Source organism: Aquarana catesbeiana, linkage group LG08 (genome assembly GCF_042186555.1).
Source record: "Aquarana catesbeiana isolate 2022-GZ linkage group LG08, ASM4218655v1, whole genome shotgun sequence".
Lineage (NCBI taxonomy): Eukaryota > Metazoa > Chordata > Amphibia > Anura > Ranidae > Aquarana > Aquarana catesbeiana.
Window position 1 is genome coordinate 141,181,778 of NC_133331.1, and position 21,696 is coordinate 141,203,473.

General features: G+C 41.3%; 1 protein-coding gene across 10 annotated transcripts in view; it reads right to left on the reverse strand.

Moving 5' to 3' along the window:
* The window catches only part of SORBS1 (sorbin and SH3 domain containing 1), a 211,188-nt gene that overhangs the window by 11,886 nt on the left and 177,606 nt on the right, over window positions 1-21,696 (reverse strand). For 9 of the 10 annotated variants that reach the window (XM_073596488.1, XM_073596489.1, XM_073596490.1 and 6 more), the window contains 3 exons: window positions 18,734-18,829; window positions 13,859-13,918; window positions 13,234-13,292 (listed from right to left, as the gene is read on the reverse strand). In XM_073596488.1, coding sequence (XP_073452589.1) covers window positions 13,234-13,292; window positions 13,859-13,918; window positions 18,734-18,829 — 215 coding nt within the window. The remainder of the gene's footprint in view (window positions 1-13,233; window positions 13,293-13,858; window positions 13,919-18,733; window positions 18,830-21,696) is intronic. The other variant, XM_073596494.1, reaches the window with a different exon arrangement.

Sequence of the window (21,696 nt, forward strand, 5' to 3'; positions counted from 1 at the left end):
AGGCTACTTTATCTGCTTGCCGAACAGTTTTACTGCGGCAGAATGGCACGGCTGTGCAAAACGACGTTATCTACGTCGCTTCACCTTTTGGCCACTAGAGGCGCGCACGTCTGCAGCGTGTGCCGACCCCAATGCGAGTGCCTGGTAGGCATGACCGCCATGCTCCTGTGATCGCTCATGACAGAGCAAGAACCGGGATCTGTGTGTATAAACACACAGATCCTGGTTCTTTCAGGGGAGAGGAGGCAGATCGTATGTTCATACTATGTATGAACGCCGATCTCTCTCTCCTCCTAGACAGTCCCCCCCCCCCCCCCGTTAGAAACACACATAGGGAACACAGTTAACTCCTAGTGTTAACCCCTTCCCTGCCAGTGACATTTACACAGTAATGAGTGCATTTTTATAGCACTGATCGCTGTAGAATTGTCAATGGTTTCAAAAACGTGTCAAAAGTGACCGCCATAATGTTGCATCGCAGATTGCCACCATTACTAGTAAAAAAGAATAATAATAAAAATGCCATAAATATATCCCCTTTTTTAGATGCTATAACTTTTGCGCAAACCAATCAATATGTGCTTATTGCGAATTTTTTTCAACAAAAATATGTAGAAGAATACATATCGGCCTAAACTGAGGAAAAAAAACAGTTTTTTTGATTAAAAATGTGGGATATCTATTTATTTTTATTTATTTTAGCAAAAAGTAAAATATATTGTGTTTTTTTCAAAATTGACGCTCTTTTGTTCATAGCGCAAAAAATAAAAACTACAGAGGCGATCAAATACCACCAAAAGAAAGTTCTATTTGTGGGAATAAAAGGACGGCAATTTTGTTTGGGTAAAGTGTCACACGACCGCGCAATTGTCAGTTAAAGCGGCGCAGTGCGAATCGCAAAAAAAGGCCTGGTCATTGAGCGGCCAACTCTTCCGGGGCTGAAGCGGTTATGAAGAAAACTTTAAAATGTAAGCTTTTGCACACCCTTTATATTGATACACCTGGAACATATTTAATCACTTCAATACCGAGCACTCCCCCCCCCCTTCCTGCCCAGGACAATTTTCAGGTTTCAGCGCTGTCGCAATTTGAATGACAATTGTGCGGTCATGTAACACTGTACCCAAACTACATTTTTATCATTTTCTTCCCTCAAATAGAGTTTTCTTTTGGTGGTATTTGATCATCACTAGGGTTTTTAGTTTTTGTTAAACTAAAAAAAGACCAACATTTTTTAAATAAAAAAAGTTTTTCTTCGTTTATTATAAAATTTTGTTTTCTCCTTCACTGACGGGCACTGATGAGGCGGCATTGATGGGCACTGATGAATTGGCACTGATGAGGTACTAATATGTAGAACTGATGGGCGTCACCGATATGCAGTGCTGATGAGCACCGATAGGCGGCATGGATATGCAGCAGTGATGGGCACTGACAGGTGGCATGGATGGGCACTGACAGGCGGAACTGATGGGCACTGACAGGCGGAACTGATAGGTGGCAGTAATGGACACTAATAGATGGCACTTATGGCCAGCACTGATGATGAGGTACTGACATGAATTACTAATGGGCCCTGACTAGCACTGTGGTGGGCACTGACTGGCACTTTAATTGGTACTGCCTGGCGTTAATGATGGGCACTGACTGGCACATGATCTGCACCTCTCATGCGGCTGTGCTGATAATCAATGTGCTGATTATTAGCACAGACCCCCCCCCCCCCTGACAGGGAGAGCAGCCAATCGGCTCTCCCTGTCAGCGCGAACAGAGGAAAGCCGTTTACCGGCACTTCCTGATTCATGCGATGATCAGCTGTGATGGTCACGAGCCTCTGTCAGAGGCTCCTTACCACGATCAAAGATGCAGTGTGTCAGACTAACACACAGCTCCAGCGATCACCGTGCTGCGTGCCCCCGCGGGCATGTTATCCTGCTGGACGTCATATGACACCCAGTCAGAATAACAGAACCACTTCCCGGCTGTCAATCTGCTATAGGCTGGGCGGGAAGTGGTTAAAAGGATTTTTTTTTTCAGTATCATACTTACCTAGGTGGATGCAGCATCGGACCGATGCTGCATCTGTCCCCCGTCATCTCTACACTGAGAACCAAACGATCGAAGACCGCCAATGGCTCGGTTCTCACAGCTTCCCGAGCAGAGAGCTGCTGACTGTCAATCAGCAGTTCTCCGCTCGCTCATTGGAGCGCTGAGCTGTGGATGGGCGGAGCAGGCGTTTCAGCGACTCCCTGAGAGGCTGAGACGAGTGTCAGTCCAGGCACCTGAAGGATCCAGACTTCCCTCGTCGGGACTGATTTCTGTGACGTCAGCAGAGAACGGACTTTGGTCCGCTCTCTGCTGGAAACGGGTCACAGGAGTACAAAATGAATTGCACTCCTGTGATCCATAGGAGAAGCCCAGCCAAACGAGCTTTGGCTGGACTTCTTTAAAGTGAAAGTTTAATTTTTCATTCAGCAACCTATTCATTTTGGTGTCCGTTTATGAAACTGTGAACAGTGGCGATCCCAAGGATCGCTGCTCGTCTCAGTTCATTAACAGTTTATGAAATGGAGACGATCAGCAGAGAACATGTTCTCCGCTGATCATCGCAGCACACAGAGAATCTGTCATTGACTGACACCGAAACAGCCAGTTAATGACGGTGCGATCGTGGCGTCTCATGGGTGATCTGTCAGAATTCACCCTCCCAGTTTTGCCATCTTAGAGGTGGAGAATCGGGAGAGAAAAGAGAATCCCCCGATAACTGAGGAGGAAGTAGAAAGATTATTGACTTCCTTCTTCCTCGATCAGACCCCTCAAGACAGTAAACATGTCCCCCTGCCATGTTTATGTAGATAAATATATATATATTTTGTGTAGGGGACTAGTTATTTTATTAACATGAAGTGGGCGGTCTCCTCTGAGAATGCCCATGTACTCAGCAGAGGTAATAAATGGACACCAGAGTGTTTGTTATTTTCTGGCACTGTTATCTCGCCATGTCTCGCGAGATTACAGTAACAGGAGGCGTTCTCCACAGTTTGAAGCGTTTGTAGATCGCTTCACTTCTCAAAAGGAACAGTGATCTACACCACTTCATAAATAGGCACTCAGAGGAGAGTGATCTTCTCTCAGAATGCCGGAGAACTCAGCAGAGGTAATTTTCCACCACTTGATAAACAGACACCTTTATTCAGTAAACACAGCTATTGCACTGAATTCAAATAGTTTACTCCAATTACCTTAATCTGAATTCTGTGCAATCCCTTGCAGAACAGGAACTGTATCAACAGGATCTGTAGGAGGGCGCTTCCTTATTTGTATAATGCTCTCTGCTTCTTGGCATCACCAATTATGTTTAAACTTTCAAGGCAAGCTTGAATCTGCCTGGTGGCTGAACATTTTAGCAAAGTTGTTTCTTTCATCTTTTTTTCTACATGCAAGAAAGAGCAATGAGAATAGTGTGGGTGCATTCTAGAATAACCCCATTACAGACAAAGAGCACCATGCTAGACTGGTGAAGTAAACACTATGGAGTTGATTTATTAAAATTTGAGAGGGCAAAATCTGGTGCAGCTGTGCATGGTAGCCAATTCGTTTTCTTACTTCAGCTTGTTTAATTAAAGAGATATTGAAGGCCAGTGTTTTTTTTAATAACAAACATATCAAACTTACCTACTCTGTGCAGTGGTTTTGCATAGAGCAGCCCTGATCTTCCTCTTCTCGGGACCCCTGCTGGCGCTCCTGGCCTCTCTCTTCTGCCAAGTACCCCATAGCTAGCAGCTTGCTATGGGGGCACCCGAGCAGGCTTGTTCCCGAACCACTGCTATTCAAACATGGAGTGTGGCTCAGCCCTGCCCTGCTCTCTCCTTATTGGTTCACTGGCTGTGACTGACAGTAGCAGGAGCCAATGGGCCAATGAGGATGCAGAGAATCTGGAGAGCCGCTGCTCTCATGCACATCGCTGAATTGAGATGGGGCTCAAGTATTGGGGGTTGCTGCACACAAAAGGTTCTTTACCTTCATGCATAGAATGCATGAAGGTAAAAAACCTTGAGCTTTTACAACCACTTTAAGCTTTGACAAAAAAACTGTAAGATGATTTGTTTCTACGCAGAGTTCGCAGGCTGCGGCTGCTTGAATGGCCGAGCCACGATTAAGTCACTCCCGCGTGTTTTGGCTGTGGCACGCACTGGTATGCCGTACCTTCAGAGCGCATGCCTCGGTGACGTCCCCGGCTGCTGCTTGCCAGAATATTTCCTAAATGGTGCATGTTTAAGAGATATTCATTTACCTACAGGTAAGCTTTATTATAAACTTACCTGTAGGGAAAATTTTAAATGAGAGTTTACTGCCACTTTAAGACCCTTCTCCCTGTATGCAACCCAAGACTAAATTTTTGATTTTGACTGGAGCATAGCTTTCATGGAACACAGTGGTGCGATTCTACAATGGTGCACAGTTAATAGTGGATAAACTCTTCGGAGTTTATTTTTATTCTTTTCTAGTGTAGATCTGTTCTGCATGTATAAAATAACACAAATGAAATATAATGCATTACAGCCACAAAAAGCTGGTTTAGACTTTCATGTTTGAACTGTGACATACATTACAAGAAAGGTTAGCTGTTTGACAAAGCCTTAATCTTGACTTCCCTCGGGCAGCTGTGTGAATATCTGACATTTCCAGGCAGACTCCCCTCTAATCTCCCCAGCTCAGTGGCATACATTCCTCCTCTGCTTATATAGCTAATGGAAAATATGAAGTAGCACAGGAAGCTAAGAAAAGGCATGACATAATGATTGGTTCAAGAGGCATTTCCTATACTACAAATACAATATTCCAAAGGTCATATCATGCAGGTTGACGTCATGCCTTTTGTTGATGTGGAAAATGAGATATCCGACAAACGGTATAGATAATAAACTTGACCGGAAAACAATCAAGTGTCTGAATGAAATATGAGCATTCCCTCAGGCACTTTTACTTCAATCTGCAAAGTGTGTGGTCAAGGCTAGGGCATGCAATTACATCTTAAGCATGTGTCAGCACGAATTTACACCTCGTGATTCATTTACTATACAAGTTAGCTGGATATTCCAGAGAGCATATGTGCCTAATCTGTGTTCCCTTTCTGTGATTTCCACACAGCCTCCATCTGCCTTATTTAAAACATAGGTGCAGGGAGCAAACTGCTAATTCTTAGAAGTAACCTTTGCTGATAATACCATGGGGGGGGGCTACCATTGCTGCAAAAGCAGTATGCCTGACTGTTATGCTGACTCCTTTGCCTGTGATAGGAGTCAGTTTAGCCCGGTACACACATATACATTTTGGCTGATTTAGCAGGAACTGGCTAAATTTTGGTAGTGGGAACCACTGTCTGAACAGAAGCCAGTCTAGCGGCGGTGTGCCAGTAAGCACCTCTGACTTTCCTGATTTGCATGTCGATGACTCAAAACACTGCAGACAAGGGTCAGCAAAACAGTCAAGCAATAATCACTTTCAGAGTGAGGTTTATACACGTAACCCTCTATATTTAGGAAACATTTATTTTACATTTGGTAACTCAAAGCAACCATTTAGAATAATTTTTTTTAGTGATTCAGCAGACTGACTGGCTGTTAGGGGTTACAATACTGGAGATTGAGGACTTTGCACCTAGCAGTCTCTATTGCGTAAAGCTGGCCAACACATTTTGTCCAGTTCCTAATGAACCTGACAAAATTTGAGCTGTGGGTGGCCCTGTTGGCCTCCCCCTGTCTGACATTCTTCAATCTGGAAACTGAATGAGCCGGGCAGAAAATTGTTGGCCAAACCTCTAATCAGATGCACCTACTTTATAGGTATTCTGACAGCCATGGGTGCTTGCTATCAGGATACAATAACCGGCAGTGGAGATTCGTTGGAGTCCCTTGGAGTCAAAGTCTGAAACTGGTGTTAATCCATGGATTTACATGGCTAAAGGTGCAAAACATTGTTAAAACAACTGGATAATTATATTAAAATAGCATTATGTAAAACTGGAACAAGCATCCCAAAACATGGGCGGGGGACTTGAACTCCATTTGTATTTTAGATATAATGTCATTTAGCCATCCCTACCCTGACAATTTGACAACAATTCACACCTTCATCCATGTAAATCCAATGATGACACCTTGCATGGACTTACTGGGGTTGATTTACTAAAGGCAAATTTGGGAATTTTTCCTTGAGTTTAGTAAATGTGGTGAAATGTTATTTTGCAAAGAATACTTAATCATGTGCAAGGAAAAAAAAAAAAAAAAAACATTTTTGCTTGCACATGATTGGATGATGGAAGTCAGAAGAGCTTCACCTTATTTACTAAGCTGCAGGGAAAATCCCCTTGCAAAGAGCAACTTCCCTTTCAAAGTGAACAGCCTATTTGTCTTTAATAAATCAACTCACTTAACTCCAAGGCAGTGGTCATCAACCCTGTCCTCAGGGCCCACTAACAGGCCATGTTTTATGTATTACCTTGAGGAGATGCAGGCTACAATCACTGAGCAGCAAATGATATCACCTGTGATGTATTTCAGTTATCTTGCAAACCTGGCTTGTTAGTGGGCCCTGAGGACAGGGTTGATGACCACTGCTCCAAGGGATAGGATAATATAATTAGAACAGGGTGATTCCACAACTTTCACACCTTCCATCCTTTTCTTGGACAATCAACATCTACCATGACACATTCCATGGTGATTGGATTAGTGTAACCAAATTGCTCTGCATGGCTTTAAATGCCGGGGTATGTTTCTGACACTCATTAAAATTGAAAAATCAGCTTGGATAAGCATCAAAACTTTTTCAACAATACACAGCAAATCCAGATGAATGTGACTAACTACTGCTACCTATTGTATGTATATTTTGTGAACAGCTTATTGAATCATTACTGCTAATAAAAGAGGTTTCATGTAAAGCAGAATTCACCTGAGAGACTGGACATGATTCTGGTGAGCATTATTTTATGTCGACTATGGCTAAGCCATGAAGGTCATTTGTGGCACAACACTGCCAAAAGGTCCTTTGAAAAAATCTTAAAGGCTTCTGCCCTTTACAAAAAACTTTCTAAAATGGGCGAGTATCACATGAATGATTTTTAAGAACTGTCATCAGAATGTAATAAACAACAACACAGGCTAATCTCTCAAGGGTGTAGTTAAAATTTTGGACTGTCTCGACCAGGGGTGTCCAAACTTTATTCAAAGAGGGCCAGGTTTGATGAAGTGAACATGCGTGAGGGCCGACCATTTTACTTGACATTCTTTGAACCATTAAAATTTGGTCTAAGAGTGTTCGTTCGAGCACTAATACACTCCCCAGCAAGAATTCTCTTGAAAACTCCTGTTTTCTCGGCGGCCTCTTTAATACACAGTCCCGCCTCCTTTCATGGACAGAACAGTCGTCCAATGTTAGCGCGGCAGACGGATTTCCTATTACAGAGGCTGCCGTGTAAACAGGAAATTCTCCTGTGTATACGTCACTCATCCCGCCTCCTCCCTGTCCCCTCCAAGGCAGCCAGCATATATATATTTTGTGGCCCCGTTGCTGGGAGATCGTTGGGGGCCACAAAAGATATATATGTCCAAATAACCAGGCGGGCCATTCACCACCGGAACGCAGGCTGCGATTGGCCTGCAGTCTGGACTTTGGACATGTCTGGCCTAGACATTAAAATGAGGGCAACACTAAATGATGGATCTTTAAAGAGATCACTACATAGCCATTCTATTTATGTTGTTTGAGGATGAATACTTTAACCACTTGCCAACCGCTGCACGCCGATATACGTCGGCACAATGGCAGCAGTGGGCAAATGGGTGTACTTGTACGTCCCCTTTAAGAGGCGAGAATAGCAGGCGCGTGCCCGGCGTGTACAGCGTGACCGTGCCCGTGATTGTGTCACAGAGCCGCAGAACAGGGAAGTGCCTATGTAAACAAGGCATTTCCCAGTTCTGCCTTGTGTTATGACAGAGATCACTGCTCCCCGTCATCGGGAGCAGTGATCGCTGTCATGCGAGTTGAAGCCCTCCCCCCCACAGTTAGAATCACTCCCTAGGACACACTTAACCCCTTCATCGCACAGTAATCAGTGCATTTTTATAGCACTGATCACTGTAAATGACAATGGTTCCAAAATAATGTCAAAAGTGTCCGATGTGTCCGCCATAATGTCGCAGTCCTGATAAAAATCGCAGATCGCCGCCATTACTAATAAAAAAAGATTAATAATAAAAATGCCATAAAACTATCCTCTATTTTGTAGACGCTATAACTTTTGCGCAAACCAATATACGCTTATTGCGATGTTTCCTACCAAAAATATGTAGAAGAATACATATCGCCCTAAACTGAGGAAAAAAAAAATTTTTTTATATATTTTTGGGGGATATTTATTATAGCAAAAAGTAAAAAATTCGTTTTTTTCAAAATCGTCGCTCTTTTTTTTTGTTTATAGCGCAAAAAATAAAAACTGCAGAGGTGATCAAATACCACCAAAAGAAAGCTCTATTTGTGGGAAAAAAAGGATGTCAATTTTGTTTGGGTGCAACATCGCACAACCGTGCAATTGTCAGTTAATGTGACGCAGTGCCGAATCGCAAAAAGTGCTCTGGTCAGGAAGGGGGTGAAATCTTCCAGGGCTGAAGCGGTTAAAGAAAATTTCCAGATAAATAGAATGCCTTAGCTGTGCTCACCTTCTGAAAATGCTAGGGGCCTGGCTGTCAAGTTGATCTAGTGGATCCAATATTTCCTGAGCCACATACCCAAAACAAATGCAAATAAATAGTTCAGACTTCACTGGTTGCATGCAAGTTCCAGGTCACGAACTTGAGAAAATTCAGATAATCAGCTTGACTGCTAGGCAACCATTATTCTCATAGCTACTGTAGGTCAGAAACAGCTGCTTCAATACTTCTTTTGCTACAGGTTTCCTTTAATCAACCCACCAGAGAAAAAAAATAACAGAAAGATCCTTTGTCACCTGAAACATCAATATTTAGAGGTGGAGTTTTTCAGTGGTGTTTTATCAGATAAAAGTTATTTATTGATTTTTCGCTAATGGAACATTGCTATACAATACACATATGCAGTTCATGTACTTAGAAGCACCAGTTTAACACTGGCACTGACACAAGTGTCTTAACGATTACCTTTAATAATACTTTTATTAATAATTTGGTGCTTTCTGTGTATAATATTAAGAGGAAATGCAGTATTGGTTTCAGCTGGGTAAAAGCCAGAGGTTGATGGTGGATAACTTCTGAAGACCATGTTGTCCCTTGTGTTAACAGAATTATATTTTTACCTTATGTCCAACATTAACCAACCTTTTCGTAATGTCTCTCAAGTCTTTACTGCTGCCTGTGACCCCACTGGGAATATTTTCCCACTTGTTCTGCCCATATGACACCAGTACAAGAATTAGGGTGTGCGGTCATTTCCAGGACATAGTCAGGTTGAAAAAACACCTACTCCATCTAGTTCAACCAAAAAAAAAAAAAAAAAAAAAAACACACAATCCCATATACACAATCCTATACCCACAGCTGATCCAGAGGAAGGCAAAAAACCCAAGCAAAGCATGATCCAATTTGCTCCAGCAGAGGAAAAAATTCCTTTCTTATTCCTCAAGAGGCAATCAGATGTTTTCTGGATCAACTTTACCTATAAATGTTAGTACCCAGTTATATTATGTACAGTACCCAGTTATATTATGTACAAAGGACAGAAAGGCATGGGCAGCACTAAACATTGTAAAATGGTTCAACCTTTCCTCACTTTACTGAAAATCAGTGTTTAATTTTGTTTGTGTCCCCAATGGAGAGAGATTTCCTATCACTTCCTATCAGGGGAATCATCCCATTGAGGACACAGCCAACATTAAATACTTCCCTAGCTATCTCTTGGGGCCTACTCTACTACATAACATGTAAGCATTACCTTTTTCTTCAGACATATACCACCACTTTCTGTCTTTGTGACCAATGGGGCACAGCAAGAAAAAAAAGGTCTGGCTGGAGTTAAACTTTAATACATGCAAATAGGTCTAGGCCTTCATATGCTGTCACAGATTATGTCCCTCTACTCCTCCCCATCTGCCAGAATTCGGGTAAATGGATCCTTGTCCCCTACTTTCTCCATCCATAATGGGAAACGACAAGGTTGTCCTCTGTCTCCTCTTCTTTATGTTCTTGTTATGGACTACTTAGCCATCGCCCTGCGCAATAATTCCAATATTATATGTATCTTGGTAGGCCCTATTAATTCTAAACTAGCCCTTTTTGCCGACGATCTATTGCTGTTTGTGACCCAACCAAGATTGTCCCTACCTCAAATACTGCAGGAGTTTGCGAAGTTCAGGGAGGTGAGCAACTTTAAAGTGAATCATAACAAATCGGAAATCCTGAATATTTCACTGTCAAAAGAGGCCCTTCAACAAATTTTGACCATATTTCCTTTTAAGAAAGATTCCACCTCCATCCGTTATCTTGGAATTCACCTACCCTCAGATGTGATCCAGTTATTTTCTAGAAACTTCACTCCTCTCCTTCTTAGGACTAGGATAGACCTTTCAAACTACGCAACCAGGCGCCTGTCTTGACTAAGCAGGGTGAATGTTTTAAAAATGGACGTTCTCCCTCAGTTCTTATATTTGTTCCAAACAATTCCTATCCACATACCTTCCTAATTTTTCAAAAAACTCTGTCAGATGTTCTCCAATTTTATCTGGAAAGGGGCCTGACCAAGGATACGTTGAAAACACTTTCACTCCCGAAGGTTTAGGGTGGAGCTGGAGCTCCAGATGCCTCTATTTATCATAGAGCAGCAATACTAACACGTATACTCAACTGGTTTCACCATTCCTCATCCACATGGGTCCAACTAGTTGGTTATATGAATCCGAATGATCTCCGCGCTGTACCGTGGATGCCTGCTGTACTCCTGAAGGGCGCATTGCTCTCAAGTGAGCCATATCTAAGCCACTGGGACACATGTTTGGGACTCTAGCATTTCCGCCGGCCATGCATGGGATGGGATTTGGACCTTGGCGCAGAGAGGAGCCTCGGCGACTTGCTCAAGTCCTTCGAGCAGATTCTTCTTGAACTTTGGACACTCCGTCCCGATCGTCCTCTCGTCACCCAACACAATGGCTTCAGAGGCAACAAGTACTATCTTAAATCCGCAACTTTCCATCTATACCGGATATTCTTTCTAATTTATCTGATTTTGAGAACACATTGTTACAGACCGATCCCCCAACACATGTGGTTTCCCAACTCTATTCTCTCATACACTTTGCCTCCAACCCTGACTTCCCTCCTTATACAATGGCCTTGGAATTGGAGTTGGGTCACACCAATTCACCTACGGAATGGGAAAAGTTTTTCATTTTGACACACAAATTATCTCTCGCTTCCAAAAACCATGAAAAATGGTTTAAATTGGTGTCCTTCGATTATAAAATAAATCTTAAAAATAAAATATGTTGCACTAAAACTTCTTGGTATCAATTAATACAGTGAAACATCAGCAGCCAGCACAACGTTGAGTTAAGGTGCAGCGCTTAGTAGTCCAAAGAAACTCAATCCAGGAAAAAATAGTCAATGGTAGTTCAATCTGTGGTAGGCAGGAGATCAGTGCACAGAAGAGAGACCCGTCGCCGGCACCCAACAATACAGTCGCTTACCCTATTAGGTGGACCCTCATCACAAAGGCCACATCAGCATGTATAAGGTACAGTATGGTATAAAATAAGCCCATCAATCTTCATACACTTAATGGCAGCAGACCGGATGGTGGATACAGCAAGCCCAGATATGACTTTCCTTATTCCAGGTACACTCCAGCAGTAATCACCACATACATATCATCCCATGTAGCCTCATTGCGCAGTACATAAGAACAATATTTATTTAATAAAAACAAGTGAAATTACACTCTCCATCCGGTCTGCTGCCATTAAGTGTATGAAGATTGATGGGCTTCCTTTATACATGCTGATGTGGCCTTTGTGATGAGGGTCCACTAAATAGGGTAAGCGGCTGTATTGTTGGGTGCCGGTGATAGGTCTCTTCTGTGCACTGATCTCCTGCCTACCACAGATTGGATTACCATTGACTATTTTTTCCTGGATTGAGTTTCTTTGGACTATTAATTAAGTGCTGCACCTTAACTATATATAAAATATATCAACCCGACACTTCCAGACACCTGCTGGCACTGCTCCTCATTTAGGGGTACCCTGCTCCACATCTAGCGGGAATGCCCTCCTGTGCAAATGTTCTGGCAAACAATCTTCAACTTGTACTGCAGACTAATGGCGACTTCATTTACACCCTTGCCTGAAATAGCTCCTTTATCTATGCTCCCCGGACCACTTAAAGCGGTGAAAAAAGATGTACTGCGCCACTTCCTAGTGGCGGCTAGGACGGTGATACCCAGATTCGGAAGTTGACGAGCATGCCTTCCCTGGGAGACTGGGCAGTTACAGTGGACTGAATCTGTGGTCTGTAACGTCTGTTGTCACAGGAAACAGGTAAAGAGGAACATTTCTCCAGTACTTGGACCTCATGGTCTATGTTCCGCTATTCCACGGGGTTCATCTCTTGCGCTGAGGGTGATCCAACTTCTACTACTGTTTAGCCTAGGTGGTGTTTTCCCTGTACACTTTGCTATATTACTTTCTCCCCCCTTCTCTTTCCTCTCCCACTTTTTGCCTTATTTATGTGATTCATGAAAACTCGAAACATAATGTTTATTTTACTTCACCACTAAAGAAATATGCGACCCAGGCAGCATATCTCTTAGTGAGAAAATGTGATTAACAAACTGTTTTAAGACTTATTGTGTTATATACAGGTGATCCCCACCCAAAAGGCATCCTTATCGCCTGAACATGGCAAATCTTGCTTTTCTTTTATACAAAAGCTGCACTATATGTTACATGCATTTGACAAACTTCTATGTATTCTTGATACATGCTCTTCTTTAAATAAAATAAGGTTGATTAAAACTTTAATACAAAAAAAAAAAAAAAAAAAACCATATGATTTTTTTAACACAATCACAAAGATTTCTAGGTACATGTACTCAATATGCCAGGATTGAGCAACCACATTCTTATGTCTTGAGACATTCAGTAATTTAGTAACAGCTGGAATACCAAGATTATATGGGAAGAAAATTAAGGTATTGGTCACTTACATGTCTTGTGGCGTCTGACTCCTCTCTATGCTTTCTCTTCTTTGTTGTGCTTGAGGTTGCTGGGAAATGATTAAACATTGTTTATTGTCATAGGAAGACACTTTATGTCGATAGTCAAAGGGGTGAGAGATAGTACTGCAGTAACGGACTGATTTCTCTGCAATGCTTATTATCTCATTGCAGACTGCTTCCTGCCGACAGTCAACAAGAAAAAGACAAGAATAGATGAAGACATTCCAGAGTGCATCAAATAAGTCCAGCACACAAGAGAAGTGGAGATCCCATTAAATCCATGTGGGGTGGAGAAGAGTTCCAGAGTAAGCATGGAAAAGACAGGCAAGACACAGAAGAAGGTAAAATTTAGTACAGATATACACAAGAAGCAACAGTGCAGAGCCTGATGCGGTTAGCATGTTGCTGTTAGATAATGCTCTCATTCTAGCAAAGAAATGTCGGTGAGCTTGGCTCTGTCATGCATTGGGTTAGGATTCAAAATGCAGGCGTAGCGAGAGAGAGAGTACATCGTTTTTACCAAGAAACAAACAGACACACGTGTTAACACAGAGAGAAGTCAAACCAGGGCACCAGTGATCTGTCTATATCCAGCGCATCAACAATCTCTTACCACATAGCTCTTTTCAGACTCTGTGAGCTCTGGTCCTGTGCTCAGTGTATGCTGAGGCTGCTGTGATCATCAAGCACATTATAAGGGACACATTTAGCAAGGGTTATTGGGTTACAGGGATACACATAAAGGCAGACAATACTTTGAATCTAATACATTATCCATAGGTAAATTCCAGTCTAGCAGCTGTAGAAAGGACAACGTGATTTTCAAAGCTATAATAGATTGTTGTTTTACCATATCCAATGATGGCCCAATATCAGTTTTAGTCTTAGCTCCTTCCTATTTTAACTCTCTTACCTCTGACTGTTTATAATACCTGGTGATTTCTGTTAGCCCATCACGATTAAGTAGCATTTTCTATTATACAGTATCTTTAGAAATTATCTGCACATGGTGTGGTATCAGCCATGTGACCCGGAGTTGCTTCCAGTTATTTACATTTCCTGTCTTTAACCATTTGTACTAATATCACGGCTGCCAACATCTCAATATAATTCCCAGGAACGCTTTCATACAGGGTGAGGTCCTCTAGGCAACACTATATGGTGTGCTGTAAACATGTGATATATGCTGTAGGCTCAGTGACTCAAGTTCTACAATCTATATACTACAGCATGTTTGCCTTAGTGAATTTAAAATCCCACTCTCCAGTAAACATACTGAAATCCTGAATAAAGATTATACATAGTGTTCTCTCCATATTGCAAAAAATTAATTTTCACTTCCAGTATAAAATCTAGGGACAAATGTGTACCTCTCTTAAAACTAAACTGGGTATTTATCAACTGAGCAATGTCCTGTTATGGAAGTTCAGGTACAAGATATACAAGATTAGGAAGACAATATCTTAAAATTACTACCAATACCTAAAATTCACTTTTGTGTAGACAATCTTATAAATAATATATTTTATTCTGACACCTGGAATGGTAGAGGATCTCCACTTTAAGAGCATCTCCTAGGAAGACCTCTATATATTAATAGCTTAGCTAATAATAGCAACACATTAAAAAATTTAGAGCACAGGATATTCTGTTATATTTAAGGCAACATGACATTTTTAGTAAATTTCTATGAGGCCATGGTATTTGATGAAGTTCAAGCACCATGAGATGTCAGAACATGTCATTCTTGTACTAATAATTCTCCAGAAAGTGCCCCTGGACCCCTAATAAAATGAATTGTCATTGAGTCAGCAAGCAAAGTGAATAGTACCCAGTAGGACACAACAGCAATGCAAATCTGACATACAGTGCCTTGCAAAAGTATTCACCCCCTTGGCTTTTTACCAATTTTGTTACATTACAGCCTTTAGTTCGATGTTTTTTTAAAATCTGAATTATATGTGATGGATCAGAACACAATAGTCTAAGTTGGTGAAGTAAAATTAGAAAAATATATACATAAAACTATTTTTCAGGAATAAAAAACCCGATAATTGGCATTTGCATATGTATTCACCCCCTTTGTTATGAAGCCCATAAAAAGCTCTAGTGCAACCAATTACCTTCAGAAGTCACATAATTAGTGAAATGATGTCCACCTGTGTGCAATCTAATGCCCTGTACACACGGTCGGATTTTCCGACAGAAAATGTTCGATGGGAGCTTGTGGTCGGAAATTCCGACCGTGTGTAGGCTCCATCGGACATTTTCCATTGGAATTTCCGACACACAAAATTTGAGATCTGGATCTCAAATTTTCCGACAACAAAATCCGTTGTCGGAAATTCCGATTGTGTGTACACAAATCCGACACACAAAATTCCACACATGCTTGGAATCAAGCAGAAGAGCCACACTGGCTATTGAACTTAATTTTTCTCGGCTCGTCATACGTGTTGTAGGTCACCGCGTTCTTGGCGATCGGAATTTCCGTCAAGATTTGTGTGACCGTGTCTATGCAAGACAAATTTGAGCCAACATCCGTCTGAAAAAAAACATGGATTTTGTTGTCGGAAAATCCTATCGTGTGTACAGGGCATAAGTGTCAGATGATATGTCATTACATATACACACCACTAACCAAACACTGCTATGAAGACCAAGGAACTCTCCAAAAAAGTAAGGGACAATGGTGTTGAGAAGTACAAGTCAGGGTTAGGTTATAAAAAAATATCCAAATCTTTGCTGATCCCTAGCAGCACTATCAAATCTATCATAACCACATGGAAAGAACATGGCACAACAGCAAACCTGCCAAGAGACGGCCGCACACCAAAACTCACGGACCGGGCATTAAGGAGGGCATTATTCAGAGAGGCAGCACAGAGATCTAAGGTAACTCTGGAGGAGCTGCAGAGTTCCACAGCAGAGACTGGAGTATCTGTACATAGGATGACAAAAAGCCGTACGCTCCATAGAGTTGGGCTTTATGGCAGAATGGCCAGAAGAAAGCCATTACTTTCAGCAAAAAACAAAATGGCACGTTTTGAATTTACGAAAAGGCATGTGGGAGACTCCCAAAATGTATGGAGGAAGGTGCTCTGGTCTGATGAGACTAAAATTGAACGTTTTTGGCCATCAAAGAAAACGCTATGTCTGGCGCAAACCCAACACATCACATCACCCAAAGAACACCATCCCCACAGTGAAACATGGTGGTGGCAGCATCATTCTGTGGGGATGTTTTTCAGCAGTTGGGACTGGGAAACTGGTCAGAGTTGAGGGAAAGATGGATGGTGCTAAATACAGGGATATTCTTGAGCAAAACCTGTACCACTCTGTGTGCGATTTGAGGCTAGGATGGAGGTTCACCTTCCAGCAGGACAATGACCCCAAACACACCGTTAAAGCAACACTTGAGTGGTTTAAGGGGAAACATGTAAATGTGTTGGAATGGCCTAGTCAAAGCCCAGACCTAAATCCAATAGAAAATCTGTGGTCAGACTTAAAGATTGCTGTTCACAAGCACAAACCATCCAACTTGAAGGAGCTGGAGCAGTTTTGCAAGGAGAAATGGGCAAAAATCCCAGTGGTAAGATGTGGCAAGCTCACAGAGACTTATCCAAAGCAAGCTGTGAGCCGCAAAAGTTGGCTCTACAAAGTATTGACTTTAGGGGGTGAATAGTTATGCACATTGACTTTTTCTGTTATTCTGTCCTATTTGTTGTTTGCTTCACGATAAAAAAAAAAAAATCTTCAAAGTTGTGGGCACGTTCTGTAAATTAAATGATGCAAATCCTCAAACAATCCATGTTAATTCCAGGTTGTGAGGCAAAAAAACACAAAAATGCCAAGGGGGGGTGAATAAATTTGCAAGGCACTGTAGGTTCTAAGCTTTCCTCTCCCTATACGAAACTAAAAAAAAAAGGTTTTGAATGAAATTCCACTGCAAGCTATATTTTAAATGGAAAGCAATTCAAAATAAGAAAGAAAAAAATGATAAAAAAACAGTAACAGAGATCTAATAATTATATTTATTGTTCAGAAAATGTTGTAAGCAAATATTACTTGAATATCCTTGTAGTCACCTTTCAGCTCACAGCTCTCAGATCAAATTTACATTATATATGCGGTCTCCTTTGCCTGATTGCTGCAATCACTGGCATCTCAGCTGCATAACACACATCTCTAATAACTGCTTAATTTGTATGGCAAACAATGGGCTCATTTACACTTTGCTGAACACTGAAGGCACCTCAGATACTTCTTGTTCTTAATACATCAGTATCTAAGTTAGCAAGGGAGACTAGTGTTCAACCATAGAGGCTTCTGAGTTTGAAAGACTGGTGGGAATGACAATGCTGTGAATACCTTCCTTCCCACTGGCATAGATAATCATATCCACAATGATTCTGTGAATTTTGTTAAATTATACTAGTTTAATACTCCAATATATTTACAGAAATGCTTGCATGTGGATGTGTTTTAAATCATCTTATGATAATCAAGCAGAATTCTACGCAAGGTACAAGCATTCTTTCATTTCGTGATAACAATTAGGATTGAGCAATGGAACTGATGCAATGCTTTACTGTGCATCTGCTAGTATATTGCAGCATAGACCTACTTCGAAATACACCTGTTTCTGAATAATGGCTTAACTAAACCAATAATGAGCACAACAATAGTCACAAGCATTAAAACGAATAATGAATGCACTCTGCTAAGAGCTAAGCTTTTTAGATTTCAGAACATTCGTGTAAACATATGAGCAACAACAAAGAGATATACATGTATGTATAATGAACAGAGAGGTCATACACTGTGTAATAAGACAATGAGATGAAAATATGTATAAAAATAAAATGGATGCAAAGTTTTTTGGATAATTTAGGGTTTGGTGGCTCCCATATCTAAAACATAAGTAGGCCCCTTAGCATAATATAATGCTATGTGCCAAAAAAAAAAAACACATCTACATTGGCACCCAAAGTGATCATGTATTTTCCATCTTCAGTATTTGTCACTAGAGCGTTTCTCCAGCACATATTAGAGAAAAACTAAAAGCTCTTCTGGAGTATGGCTCAGCACACAAAAAAAAAAATCATGTATTTCGGTGTATTTGTAGGCTACTGGGTCTTACTCAGTGCTGGTTTAATGAAGAATTGCTGGTGGCAGTGTCAATACATAAACCTATGTTTTAAACTGGCAGAGCTTATTTTCCTTTTTTTTCTAGGCTCATTTTAGTCATGGTTTTTAAAAATACATGTAGATTTGGATAGAATATTGAAAATATGTAATCAAGTTTATATTCATGTTTTACATTTTGGGTTTCATATTTGAGTGATACAAAAATACATGGTCTTCTTTTATGGAAGCTTTTAATTGGGAGTAGTATTATTAGAATATATAGCAAAGGGATAGCAGAAGGATTTTTCAGGAGATCTGTATAGAGATAGTGAAACAAAAGTAATATATACGGGCTTACCACGACAGAATTTGATTTCAGGGTATTAACCGGGGAGTCTGTAAGCATTACTGGACTTTTAGATGTCAGTGTTTGTTCACCATCAGATCTGCAAGGCTAATGACATGATGTAAAAGAACAAAAAAATGAAAATGGGATGAAGAATGAATACACAATAAACAGATGACAATATCACAGAGCAACTGCCAGAAGCCATGCTGGGTTTTTGTACTGTAACACATGGTGATTACACCTTTATTTTGCACAAAACCTCATTGTATATCTTTCATGCGAGAAAACCACAAACACCCACTGAGGATTTTTACTTATTATTGTGCACACGTCACTATTGTTATAAAAAGAGAACAGCAACATATTAATAAGGAAAAATATAAACTGTAATAAGGCTTAGCTATCAACCAATCAGAACCCACCTTTTCTTTACTCTGTAAACCAACTCAGTAAACCAGCTAATGCTGATATTTTACTGGTCACAGTGAGTTTGAGCACATTACTTTTCTTTGCACTGTTAAGCCAGCCATGCATGAGTCCAATTCTGAAAGAATTTTCATTTGAAAATCGTAATTTAGAATTTTTGTTCGAATTTTGCACTATTAGTGGGCCGCAGCAACAGCCGATATTTGTGCGACCATCAAATTTGAGAGATCGGGCATGTTGGAAATTTAAAAAAAAAAAATGAACAATTTCTAATCGATGATGGGAGAATCGTGCGAGAAATATAATCGAAAAAGAAATGCGGATGAGCTGTGACCTGGGAAGAAAAGAAGATTCCTGGCCATGGAAATTATTTTCTATAGCAATATGAGGGGAAATTAAAAGGCTTGGTTTGTTGAATATCGAAATCAATGGTGGCACCATCGGTTCACAAAATGCACTAATTTTCTGATTTTCAAAAGTAAATTTGTTCGGAATTTGGCCCATGTATAGCCTGTCATGATCTTGATTAACCAAGAACTCATATAATTGCCATTAGCTGCAATCTAAATGGTTACCTCTGTTCTGTTATCTCTTATGTCATACAAGACATAAATACCATATACTATACCTTTATTCTGAAATCCATCTAAAAGTGAAAAAGCATACAGTAGCTCTAGTTCTCCATGCTTGCATGCATGGTCATTAATTACATCTTAAATATATATTTATTTATATATTATAGAAAATAGGCCCACCATTTTTTGTTGCCTCTTCAACTGTTGATGCATGCGCATATGCCTGAGAAGCAGGATGACTGCCATGTTCAGCAATGATCTATTATGGATCTATTAAGACCTATTACCAGATGAAAGCTTTTCACTCTAGGGCAGGGGTGCCCAAAGAGTGTGCCACAAAGCCCTCTGATGTGGCCCATGACCTCCTGCTCTGGTATGGCAGGTTGGCAAGCCCAGATTGTGGGTTGCCAACCCAGCATCCCAGAGCACCAGTGTTGTGAATGAAGCCGGGGGCACCGGAAGCAAGCGGTCATTCATTTAGAGTAGAGCCGCATAAGCTGATGCTTCCTGTAAAGCACCAACTCCTGTCACAGGCGAGTGATATCAAATGCTCTGCCTGGGACAGCAATAGCCAGCGATACCTGAATGGAAGACTGTTATTAAAGATAAGTTTATTACTAAAATCATAGTGTATATATGGGCATATCTGTTCGGCAGGGGTTAGTAGGCTGCTTTCAAACTCATCTGCAGGTGCAGTGCAGAACACCTGTGGGTTACCTGCAATTTGCCATAGACTTCTGTTTTTAACCGGTTCAATACCGGCATTTTCACCCCCTTCCTTTCCAGACCAATTTTTAGTTTTCAGCGCTGTCGCACTTTAAACGACAATTGCACGGGCGTGCGACGTTGTACCCAAACAAAATTGACATCCTTTTTTCCCCACAAATAGAGCTTTCTTTTGGTGGTATTTGATCACCTCTGCGGTTTTTATTTTTTGCGCTATAAACAAAAGAAGAGCGACAATTTTGAAAAAAACACAATATTTTTTACTTTTTGCTATAATAAATATCCCAATTTAAAAAAAAAAAAAAACAAATTTTTTCCTCAGTTTAGGCCGATACGTATTCTTCTACATATTTTTGGTAAAAAAAAAAAAAAAAATCGCAATAAGTGTATATTGATTGGTTTGCGCAAAAGTTATAGCGTCTATAAAATATGGGATAGATTTATGGTATTTTTAAAAAAAAATTATTTATTTATTTTTTTTACTAGTAATAGCGGCGATCAGCGATTTTTTTTCGTGACTGCGACATTATGGCGGACACATCGGACACTTTTGACACATTTTTGGGACCATTCACATTTATACAGCGATCAATGCTATAAAAGTGCATTGATTACTGTGTAAATGTGACAGGCAGTGAAGGGGTTAACCACTAGGGGGCAGGGAGGGGTTAAATGTGTTTCCTAGGGAAAACTTCTAACTGTAGGGGGAGGGGACGCACAAGGGGAGGAGACCGATCAGTGTTCCGCTGTTCTGGGAACACAGATCGCTCTCCTCTGAACTGACAGGACGTGGATCTGTGTGTTTACACACACAGATCCACAGTCCGGCCCGGTTAACGGGCAATCGCGGGTGCCCGGCGGACATCGCGGCCGCCGGGCACAAGCACCAGGTCCCGAGCAACGCGGCGGGCTCGCGCGCCCCCTAGGCGGCCGGGAACCCGAGGCCGTCATATGACGTCCACCCAGGATGGGAGATCCCATCTGTGGACGTCATATGACTATAGGCGGGTAGGGAAGTGGTTAACCTGCGGTTTGGTGCACTTCAGAAAGTGCACCAGACCTGCAGGATATAATGGAAGTCTATGGCAAAGTGCAGCTAACCCACAGGCAAGCCACAGGTGCACTGAGCTGCAACTTTGGTGTGGGTAAACCACAGTGCATACGTGTTAAAGCAGCCTTAGGCCCCTTTGACACGATCAGTCCGACCCAATCAGAGCCTCCGTTCACCTCTTTTGAGCCACAATG